Genomic DNA, 12673 nt, shown 5'->3' with positions numbered 1-12673 from the left:
GAAAAATGGACTATTACGATAATTACATATCTTTGTATTCTTTTGAAGAAGATTCCATCCTTTTAGCCAGGAAGCAAGCATTTAAGACTGTCTTTGGGATACTTAAAATCTCGTATGAGATCGTTAAGATTTTCTAGTCAGTAAATGAGGCTCAGATGAACTGCTTTGTTCAAAAGTTGTATCACTAGAATCTGTTTCTTTTTCTTCCTTACTTCCATCAGACTCTGAGCTCTCTTCATCTAATGTCACATGTTCTGGAGGCTTTGGTATGGGCAATTCTTTGCAGTGTAGAACTGATCTCATTGTAGATTGCAAGTTAGGGTACATCACTGTATGTTTTGATTTTGATGTAATCCCTTTAATGTTTGTTAAGCAGAAATAACAGTCACAAGAGTGATTTTGGGTTCCCTCCAAATCATAAGGACAGCAAATGGCATATGGCGTGTGCCATTTTTCCATGCAGTGAGGAGCCTAGAACATGATAAACAACTGATATGTTGGACCCTGGCCCTTGTTTGGTCCCAGACTTTACACCCAAAATAAAATTTAAAACACTTTTTTACTAATGGAATAAGATTTCACCTTTGGGATTTGAGCGTCACTTCACCACATATATAACAAAAATTGTTAGGATGATTTAAACAAACTTTAGACATTTTCTAACTAATGACTAATTAAAAGAAATAAAGTTGTAAATATGTAATAAATAATAATTCAGACACACAAAGCACTCATAATGACGTGTTTACTGGTTCACTATCTCATAACTGGCATCATTCTGATGAATGTGTGCTACACTAGATCACATTTGTACATGTCTGAACCTGCACAACAGTAGCAACATTACCCTTTGAGTTAACTCATTTGGTTCCATCATATTTACAATGCTCTAGAACATCTATTGGTACTCGTCAGACAAAATTATGCAGACCAGTGATACTTTTCTAAATACAAGGTTAAGTCAAAAACTATCTACACTTTCCGTTCTACAATTTATTTACAAAAAGGTAGGAATCCAACATGTACATCATTTTTCTACATTATCAATACCTTGTCAATGTTCTTGGTCCAAAGGACCACAAGCTTGCATATTTTTTCCAAAAAGGTTTTTGGTTGGTCACGAAGCCACTTTTGCAGAGATTTCCTGTGTATCTAAGTCTGGAAAATCAACAACCTCACAAAGCATCCTTATGCAACCCAAACAGATTAAAGTCAGAGGGAGCCAGATCTGGACTGTAGGAATTCCAGTACCACCTCAAAATTCAACTTGTTAATGGTTTGAACGGTGTGGCGCACCACGAGCCATGCGCAGACATTGTCTTGAAACAAAACTTGTTTTGGCAATAGACTTTAAAGCCGATCTTGTCGAGGATGATTTGATGAACAGAACCATGGCTGATGTTCAAAGAAGATGCTACCTCAATGATGGTAACTCACCTATTTTCACCAGAACAATTTCTTGAGCTTGCTGTATCTTATCGTCCTTGGTGGAGGTTAATGTGTGTCCTATACCCTCTTTATGCATCATACTTATCCGGCCACACTTTTTAACTTCTTGATCCACAAAATACACTTTTACATGATAAATCACTAACTCCATATTGTAATAAAAGTCTACTATGACTTTCAGCCATTTCCACACCCTCCGACCAGAGAAATTGGATCAAAGCAAGCTGTTCCTCCTGGTTGTAGACTGCTAGCAGAGCGAACATGTCTACACTGTAATAACCAGGAGGCAAATTATGCAGTCAGGATCAAATTTTGCACGTGTGACTGCAGTAGTACCATCTCTAAGCACGCGTGCACAGAATACAGTGTGACAAACTTGAAGGTGTGTTATGGCAAAGTGTAGATAATTTTTGACTTGCCCTCTTACACCATGATAGCAACAATTTTGTCACAACAGCAACTGTTTCACAAAACATTTGAAATTAAATATGTGAAGTTCAAAAAACAATTCAATATTGAAATGGAAAAAATATAAAATCAAACAGAAATTTTGGGGCATTATTTAAATAACTGAATTTCTACATATACCCTACAGGTGATCACAAGCAAATCAGAGAAGTTTATGATAGTGGAAAGTGAATGATATAAAATTGAATATGGTGAAGTATAAAGTTTACAAATAAATAAATAGATTACATTTGTCCTCTACATTAAGTATTGACATGAGAAAGGTTAGTAGCACACAGTTTGATTGGCTAGTGTATTTTTTCTAATGAATGCAAATCAAAACCGATGGAAGGAAATTAATTAATTATTTATAACAAAAGTAGTAGCAGTACTTTGTTGTCTATCATCAAAAAATTAAAAATGAGCAAAGACAAGTAACCAAATTTAATTTTAAATTAGGAAAAAGCTCTTCAGAGATGTTCAATAATTTTAAAAAGGTTTATGGTAATGAATGTTTGTTATAGCTGAGTATTTAAACGGTTTTCTCATTTTCAGAAAGCAAGCACTAACTGTTTGATGATTCTCAACCTGGTCATCTGATGGACATCTTAACACAAAAATTAGAAAAAGTAAGAAAAATTGTTCATTTGCATCAATAAACTTAAAAAGGTTTACTAGATAAACAATTGTTAATAAGAACTCTGTGTGCGAGTTTCAAAAAAACAATGCCAAGAAAAGAATTATTTCTGTTTTGTGTCACATTCATTGAGTTTTGCAACTAGGAAAGGTGTTGGAACAAGGTAAAGAGCTGAGATTGGTGCATGCTGACAATGATTCAACATTTTTGAGTACAACTGCTATTGGTAATGAAAGCTGTATGTTTCTATGCAATCCACAGAAAAACCTATACAGCTCAGCATTAAACATCCTCTCCTTGCCCTTGTGAAAAATCATAAGTGAAAATCATGCTGATTATCTTCCTTGATATCAGAGGAATTAATTAACAAGAATTTATTTCTCAAAGAACTATAGTCATAAAAAAGTTCTTAAAAGAATTTAAACAGAGGATGTGTTATCAAACCAGTTAAGTGAGACACAACTATTTGAACCCAAAAACTTCTTGCTGTTGTGTGACAATGAACCCACCCATTTTGCTACAAACATCTGGGATTTTCTGACCCAAAAGGGTATATAGTCATCAAGTACCCACCTCATTCTTCAGATTTGGCTTTTCCAGATTACTTTACTGAAATCAGAAGACCCCAAAAAAGGAACTTGATACAGAACAACAAAGACAATAAAGACCAAATACTGAAAGCAGAACTAGAAAAGGAGTTTACAAAAGATATAAATGTTGTAGATCAGAGAGGATTACTTTGAAAATACATAACCTTGTTTGGTCATACTTTTTTTTTAATTTTTATTATTATTATTTAGTCTGTTACTTACTGATATTCTGTATAAGCAGAATTAGATAATTACATTTGATATTTAATAAAAGAAGATTATATGTTCATAATGATGACCATCTAGGTACATCTCCTATGATAAATTGGAACAAAAAACTGATTACAAAATTCACAAGATTTGTTAAATTTACGTTCTTTTACATCAAATTTTTACAACTTAAGTAGCTTTGTGCCCCCAGTGAACCTCTTGAAAATTTCCATAACACAAGAGAAGTATTGTATAACAGAAGAGGGTAAAAATTTTTAATCAAAGTGTCACATAAAGGAGTAGACATGTATTCGTTACTCAACTTTGAAAAAACATTCAGTTTAAAAAAATAATTAGACAAACAAAAAACTTTTACTAATTTCCTGATATACTATGCAGAAGTTATCGATGATGAAAGTATAAGAAAACAGATGTGCACTATTCTAAGTACAACATGACATAGTTTCTACATCTTAACAATGTAGAAGATGTCTATCATTGATATAAAAGATATTTTATTTCTTTTAATTTTCTATACTTGTTTTTTAATTGCTTTACCATCTGACTACTCCAGTACAATAAAAATAATAGCTATTTCTTACTGCAATTAGTAAATTGCTCTACCAAAAATCTGTTTGGTTGAGCAAGTTGTGATATTATTGTGTAGCCAAAAACGGACTACCCTACCCAAATACATAACACTCCTATATAGTAAAAAATTGTTTTACTAATTTATATTTGATCACAAATTTTTATCTGATCAGACATACATATCCTAATTCTTTATGCAAATGTAACAACATTTAAGTAAAGAATATAACAATTTTTTGAGGTAAATAATGCTATGCCTGATCAGGACTCAAACCTGGGACCTTTGCACGATTATTACTATAATAATAAAACAACCATGCTAAGCGACAGATACAGCTTTATAAACATACCAGATAAAATTAAAAAAATATAATTTAGCAGATCACTAAATAATTAATGGGTCTGTAAAGCTGTAACTATATATTAAGTTTACAACAAATCAATTTTAAATTTACAGCATCAAGTTAGTCAACATCAACAAGCACTATTTATTTAAAAAGAAAAAACTGATGAGCAAATTGCACTTAAAAGGAATGATATTGAAGTTCATTCTGCTATCTTCTTAGCATTTCTCTGCTAAATTCTGTAGCAGTTGAACATCATTTCTTTTTTAATATGACGGTTTGGTAACTTTTTTAACATAAGAAATTGAAAAATTTGCAGGTGTATACTATTTTACATCTTGAAATGAGGACATCTGCAGATGAAGCAGACAGACATGATCTACCAAATAAATAATTTTCACTTGTAAAACATATTTGCTACAGTTTTTGACTAATAAATTTTTAAATTAAAGAAATGTCATTACTTTCAACAACAACTGAAAGATGTGTTACTTATTATAAAGATAATTTTACTTTTCTATAAATAAATCTAATTTTTTATATTGGACCCTGATACAACTTTCAAAATAAAACTTACTCAAAGATAACAAAATTGCTTTAAATTTTAAAAACATTATTATAAAAATAAATAAATTTTCCATGTGTATCAAACTACACATAAATTCATAGCACCACAACTAAGCAAAGAAAAGTCAAAATTGTTGGGTATAAGGAATGAATGTGAAAACAACACTATACTATATATTAATACTGTATACTGTTGCAGTATTAATATATACTGTAATTATACTCTAATTAATGTAATTTGGATATAGGGAAGGAACAAAAACATTCAAAATTATTAATTGTGCTCCTAACTGTTAATATTATGCAGAGGTTATCTACATTTTCCGTTTTCACTGACCACAACATTTTCAATTTATCTTCACAAATAATACTGACAATCTTCACTAAAAACAATAAATATACACAACATGCAAAACTATATCTGAAACATACTAAAATTAAAAATTAACTAAAATAAAATAAATAAAGAACAACCACAACTGAGAAGATAAACATAAGTACAAAACGTCCAATTTTTAGTGATTTTCAAAGATACACACAAAAAAGTTTTTCTTTAAACAAAATTATCAACACGTATTCTAAATGGGAAATTATACTGTGTAATATTATTATAAAACAAGCACTGGTGGTAAACATAAACATTAAGGGCAAAAATTGCAATTGAATCTAGCTCCGGTACTATAATTTCAATAACTATCTATTACTTACAGCCAATTACTAAAATCACAGATATGACATTTGCCACTATTAAATTTAAAAAAAAATTATACCAGCTAAAAGAATTTTTCTCAATTAAATATACCTAAAGTAAATTATCTTTTTGAAAGAAGCATTTAGCATTTCTTCTTCTTCTTCTTCTTCCCTTTATCCAACACAAAGCTGGGTGGGGCCAATCAGAAACAACCTCCATTTTTCTCTATTCTTCCATATTTTCTCTCGCAACACCATCTTCTATTCCCTTCCCTATATCTTCCTTCACCTTATCCACCCATCTTTTTCATGGTCTTCCTCTCTGTCACTTCTCATGCTACAGTTCCACACACTCTCTCTTTGCCACCGTCTAATTTTCCATTCTAATTACATGTCCAATCCATTTCAATCTATTCCTTTCGATCCTTTCAAGACATTTTACTCATCCCAACAATTGACCTTACTACTTCATTCCTGTCTATCCTTCCTTACTTACAGATAAAAAATTTCATCTCTGCAGCTTCGATTCTTGATTCCTCCCTACTTTTCAACACCCATGTGTTTGCTCTATATGTTAGGATCGGTTCATAATATGTTTTGAACATAATTTCTTTACATTTCTTGGGGACATCTCTATCCCATATCAAACTTTTTACTGCTAGAAAAAACCTACTTCATGTCTTATTCTCCTACTCACTTCCACCTCCAATCTTCTGTTCTTCTCCATCTCACTCCCCAAATACACAAAACTCTTCAATACTTCAAGATTTTCTTCATCCACTTTAATAACACCTCTTCCAACTCTCTCCCTTCAACTCATAACCATAGTCTTACTTTTTTCCTATTTAACCTCATTCCCCTCTTTTCAATTTCCGTGTTCCACACATTTATTTGTTCTTGGATCTCCTGTTCCATTTCTCCCAACACTACAACATCATCTGCAAATAAACATGCTTTCTCCTTCTGTCCCCTTTCTCTCAGCACTTTCTTTACCTTCTTGTGAATCTCATCCATGACTATTATAAACAGAAGCATTGACAGTACACTCCCTTGTCTTAGCCCAGTTTTAATATTAAACCACTAAGATGTTCCCACTTTGGTTCTCATTCTTCCCCAACAATCCCCATACATAGCCAACACCATCTCTATTAGCCCTTTATTTTGAAGTGATTTCCTGACTACTGATCTCAGGCACTGTCATAGACCTTTTCAATATCTATGTCATGACCAAATCCTTCTCATATTCCGAACACTTCCATCCTTTGCCTCATTGCAAACATCAAATCCGTGGTTGAACAGTCTTTCTGAAACTATTCTGTTCCTCTTCTAATATAATTTCAAACTTCCCTGTTACTCTTTTTTAAGAAATTCTTATGAATATTTTGGCAGAATGCGGGATATCAGTGTCACTTCTCTATAATTTCTGCATACCTTCTTATCCCTTTCTTGTACAGTGGTACAATTTCTTCTTTACACCAATCATTCTGCACTCTTCTTTCATTCTGTACTGCTCTAAACACTCTGTACAGCCAATCAATTGTTAGGACACCACCCTCTATCATCTCTACTGCCACCTCATCATAGCCAGCAACTTTCCCCAATTTCATACCCATTACAACTCTCTCAAGTACAGAGGGTATAACAATTGAGAGAGGAAGTACAACACAATTGTTTTACTTCCTTGTTAGTATAACAATTTATACTTCCTTCCTTCAACCCCATCCCCTTCTGATCCATCTTCTCCATTGTGTTCACCATTAGGCTACCCCCAATCAATAATCAACAATTCATAAAATACTCTCTCCATCTATCACTAATATCCTCCTCCACTTTCCTGACCATGTTGTTTATCAACATTGCAAAATATCATTTTCATTTTACCTTTTCTTCTCCAGGCCAACAATTTTTTCTTTCTACTACAAATAACCGCTTCCAATTCATTTACAAACTCTCTCCAACATCTCAATCTTTACTACCTTCTTTTCTTGCAATTCCTCTTTGCTTCTTGATACCTTTGTTTCTTCAGGAAAGGTGGAATAAGTTCTGCAGCACATTTTACAATGGTAGCTATAAACTATTTCCATTCCTTCACCACTTCTCCTACCTCACTCCTTGGAATGTTTTATGTTTTTCTTAAGGTTATCCATTTCTTTCACATCCCTCAGATCCATAATTTTAATCTTTTGACTCTACATTCCATCACCTCACAAACCCTCTTATCCTCACTTTTACTTCACTAATCTGAAGTCAACACCAAATGCTTATCCCAGGGCAGACTCTACATCCATTAATCCCCTCCTTGATTCTTTCTCTATCAGGAAATAGTCAATTAAAGTTAGTCATTTAGCATTTACTGGTTTAAAACTATCATAATCAGTCAGAAAAACAACCATACAAGCATCACTTATCAATGAGCAACAGTATCTTTAAAAAAAAACTCATAAATGAATCAATTCAAAAGTAATAAAAAAAAAAAAGAAAAGGTAAAGCTACTTACTTATTCACAAATTCTTTCCAAGCAATTTCTTTATAACCCATTTCAAAAAATGCAAGAGTAGCAACTACAGCTACTGCTCCTAGCAAACCAAATATTAACCATTTTTCTTTTTCGCCATCACTACTTGAAAGTGGCTTAGCACCTCCTCCACTCCCTCTTGAACCACTAAAACAATAAAAGACAAATACTAATTATGAAATCCTCACAGAAACATTAATGATTTTGTCTGCAGAAACATGTACAACAAATACAATATTTCAATATTAATCACATAAAAAAAAATCAATTATATTCACTAGAAAATAACTACATAAGTTAGTGCGAAACTAAAAATCAGGGAAATTTCCACTCTTATAAAAAAAAAAGATGGCATAACAAATAAAAATTAGAATAAAGCCGTAACCAAATAAATATAACTTAATAACTGACATTAGAGAACAATCACTCCTGAAAACACAAACTATTATTCAAGTATAACAAGCATTCCATGCTAGGCTTAATAAGAAAATTTAGATATGAAGAGGAGGTTGGGATCACTCCATTAAGGAAGTTGATTACTACATAAGTTGTTTTATTACATATTATACATTTTATTTCTTATCATGAAATAAAAATAGGGTAGTTGTAATTAGGTATTGCCTGTAGTTACTAGAGAGAGAATAAACAAATAAGCAGCTTAGTGTCTTCAAATAAACTATATATACTCAGTCAAATATGCTATTACATATCACCATTCCAAAACCCCCAAGTAATTAACCCCTAACCAATTTAAGAAATATACTAAATACTGTGGTTTATCTTTATAAAACTACTAAACCTAATATTTAAATGTGATTATGAATACATGCAGTTCTATTAATTTAAAGAAAAGGTTATGAGTTGCTGTAAATATCTGTATATATACACATGTATGTATGCAACATATAGATACCAACCATCTGAAATAAAAATAAAAAATAACAGTATACAGACAGTAACAGTGGATTCAAATTCAATATAACATCAAAGAACATAACTCATTATCAACCATAAACATTGTGACAAATTAACACAAGTAATTCTGAACAATTGCTTGATCACCTTCAATCTTGTTTGTACTTTAATATACCATAATCGATATGCTCTTAGGATCAGGAAAACAGAAGCTCTACATGTAGAAAAGAAGGTTGAAGTTCTGTAGAGAGTTAGAGATAAGGTTTTTTTTACCTCCGTACCATGTTTGATATTGTTTCTAAGGATGAGATAAAATGGCAATTTTGTAGCATGTGAAAATACATGCCATGCCTGACCGAGACTCGAACCCAGAACCTTCTGAAGAAAGGTGCTACCACTTGCACCATGGAGGCCGGCTAGGGTTAAGGTTAGAATTAACCTAAGATTAGTTTTGAGGAGAGGAATAAACTATAAAAACTATTCTTAACAGTCATCAAGTTGGATTGCAGTCGGCCATTGAAAACAACAGACAACACTCTTCTTAAAGTGATTCATCATAAACATGACTAATAGCACAGAACATGTGGTGTAGTCTCTCTCTGTAGTGACTATATTTCCATTAAAACATAGATTTTGCCAAGTGTCCTACAAGATGGTGTTATGTATTGTAATACCTTGGTAATTTATCTCCTCTCAACAAAAGTTTAACCTTAACCCTAAACTCTTTCCACAGAATGGATTAGCATCTAAACAGGTCTCAATAACTCACAAAACTGATAGCTAATTGTCTTGAGTACAGATAACGTAGCTTGTACAGACTTTGACCTTGCACAAGCCACCTGCTGTCCAAACCTGCTTTGGGTCACCCACAGTCAAAACCTGCTTTCCAATATTTAGATCTTGTGTTTTCCTGATCCTAAGCATACCTACTATGAAATATTAAAGTATGAACATAATTGAAGCTGATTAAGTAATTGCTCTGAATTACCTTAACACATTTAATAATAGAACACAATATGACTTAGATTTGGGAGATACAAGGTAGGTTTAACCCATTAACTCAGTAGGTAAGGTTTAACTCTCAGCCATTGATTTAGCTTTCTGTTCAAACCCACAGGAAGAGACAACTATACCCAGATAGTCTCAAAAGCAAACTTCCCATGACAACTGACCTCAATGATAAGAAGTTGCTACTCAAAAGTAACAGCAATTACCAGATGTAGTTAGAACAGCAGTTAATACAACTCCCATAGCTACTATCCGTGGAAGATTGGATGAAGTGTAACGAAAGAGGGAGTGTAAAGAAAAGAGGGTGATCATCCCCAAAGAGGGACTCCATCTGACTTACAAAAGTTTACTATCTTACTCAAGATGTAAATGTACATGACAAATGACTTACCCTGAGCTCCCAAACATGCCAAATGACCAGTTGTCTTGTTTCTGCGATTGACGTGAAGGCGATGGTGAAGACGAAGAGCCTTTTGAAGGTTGTGATGGAGGAGGAGAAGACGGAGGAGGAGCATCTTTTGAAGATTCACTGGTTGATTTCGTTTTCTTCCCAAAATCTTTACTTCCTGGTTTAAAATACTTCTCAAAACCTTTTGGTGGTTTTTCACAAAAATGTCGCCATTGTTGAAATACTAATTCTAATGTTGGTGCTCCAGGAGTATGCTGAAATACTGATAAATTTCTTTTTAACTGAAAAGTAAGAAAAAGATTAATTAAACAAACTTAAAATTAAAAATAATTTTGAGTTCTTTCAATTTATTTCAATTAACACGAGATACCCACTCAGATACTGAAATACGAATATTTACACTCAACCCTTCGAAGATGATGTAATGCCAGAAAAAATGTTTTTCCCAGTAGCCACCTGGTTTTAATTTACCAACCATTAAAAATTATCATCAAGTAATCTTTTATAAAATGAAAAATATATTTCATTTTTTAGAGCACTATATTTAATTACCTATTAGTGACTGTAATTTTCTATAGCTTGAAGCTGATAAAACAGCCACCACCTTAAGAAGATAGTAGATATTTCCAATTCTCATAATCCATAATCCTATGTAGAGTTAATAAATCATTCCACACATTTCTTTTTTTCAGAGAACAAAACTTAATTCTATAATAATATTCTTAACCGTATTCTCCCTACTGTAACATAATTTATTGAAAAATCAGGGGCTGGCTACATTAACAAAGAATTTGACCTCTACAATAATTTTTTAAAAGTGAAGTAACCGCTATAATCAAAGTTACAAAATTATTAGAAAACAATAACACTCCTTCTCACAGGAACAACAAAAATTCATTAACAAAAAATCTGAAGAAAAAGTAATACCAAAGCTCCTTTTATTATAACATTTTTTTTTTTTTTTCAATAAATTCAAGTGGAATGACACTGTTTGCAACTAACTAAAACAAATTTAATGTTAATACTAAAAAGATTCATTTACTATCAAAAGGATATCTGAAAGTAGGGAAAAGAAAAACTCCTAACCTAACTTCCTTTTGATACAGTATCTCCAAAAATAATAACTTGCACACCAAGCGATTCCCTTCACATAGAATCATTTTTTCCTACCAATCATTTAACGGGTGCATATATTACAGAAGTATAATAGTAAGAGGTACTGAAGGGTCATGATCTTTTACTTTAAAGCTACAATAGTCAATGAAATAAATATTCCAGAGAAAATCAAAATTTAGTCCAAATTCAAAGTTACACTAAAATGCAAATAAGTGAAAAATAACAGTAATGAATATAAAAAATTCTAAACTTCTTAACAATAGAAAACCGTAACATGTTGCAACTTAGAAAAAAGTAACGCAAGTTCTCATTTAAATTAATAAAATAAAAACACAATTTCAATACGAATAGGGCTCAACAATTTTTTTTTAAGCAATTAATAATAAAAAAGCAAATATTAACAAAAACAGCAAGTTTGAAAATGAAATAACATAACCTGCAAGGACGTACCAAAAAAGTGTCTATGGAACCGCTTTTCAAGCCATTAACTAATTGCCTTTCTATACGCTTAGCAGCGATTATGAGTCGATGAGCCATTTTTAAAGTTCAAAATTAAATTATTTTAATTATAGATAAAATTAAGACAACATTAACATTTTCACACACACACTCCAACAATAGCAAATTTTACATAATCTCACACTTCGATTTAGCAAAAGCACCGGACAACACGAAAAAGTCACAAACGACTCGTTCTGGAACTATAACTGGTCAGTAACATACCACTTCTTGATGAAACAGATAAAACTTTACAACTTCAAACCACTTTTAAAAAAATATATTTTTTTACTGAATCCTGCTTCATATTGTTTATAAAACGTTTTATAACCCAAATACTGTCATACTCTTCACAATCAGAATTAATAATCAAATTCAACCACAGAAAATTTACATAAAGAAAAAAGAAAGGTACTTGGAAACAAAGTGTCTTATAATACATGAAATAGATTAAGTATTTTTATCAACTCTTCAAATATTGAGAATTCTGACATTCATTCAGCATATTAATTTAACTTTAATATCTTATGTAAAATTTCCTCCCAAGTCGACTCTTCATCTTCATTAGACCATTATTATTAATAATAATGTCAGGTGTTATTTTATTATTTATTCAATGACATAACTAAAATACAATGATAAAATTAGACAGTAAACAAAAAATGACTACAAATTAAATTAATAAGA

The 12673-nt window shown here is 31.9% G+C and overlaps 1 protein-coding gene across 1 annotated transcript in view; it reads right to left on the bottom strand.

Annotated features, from left to right (window-relative positions):
- The window catches only part of Afg3l2 (AFG3 like matrix AAA peptidase subunit 2), a 58803-nt gene extending 46639 nt beyond the window's left edge, over positions 1 to 12164 (bottom strand). The window contains exons 1-3 of the mRNA XM_075372524.1: positions 11939 to 12164; positions 10355 to 10653; positions 8023 to 8187 (exon numbers count right to left, since the gene is read on the bottom strand). Of these exons, the coding sequence (XP_075228639.1) occupies positions 8023 to 8187; positions 10355 to 10653; positions 11939 to 12025 (551 nt within the window). The 5' untranslated portion in view covers positions 12026 to 12164. The remainder of the gene's footprint in view (positions 1 to 8022; positions 8188 to 10354; positions 10654 to 11938) is intronic.
- Positions 12165 to 12673: the final 509 nt, after the last annotated feature.

The sequence above is a fragment of the Lycorma delicatula genome, chromosome 8, assembly GCF_047948215.1.
Source record: "Lycorma delicatula isolate Av1 chromosome 8, ASM4794821v1, whole genome shotgun sequence".
NCBI lineage: Eukaryota > Metazoa > Arthropoda > Insecta > Hemiptera > Fulgoridae > Lycorma > Lycorma delicatula.
The sequence above is the reverse complement of the archived record's forward strand: the minus strand, read 5'-3'. Positions and strand labels throughout refer to the sequence as shown.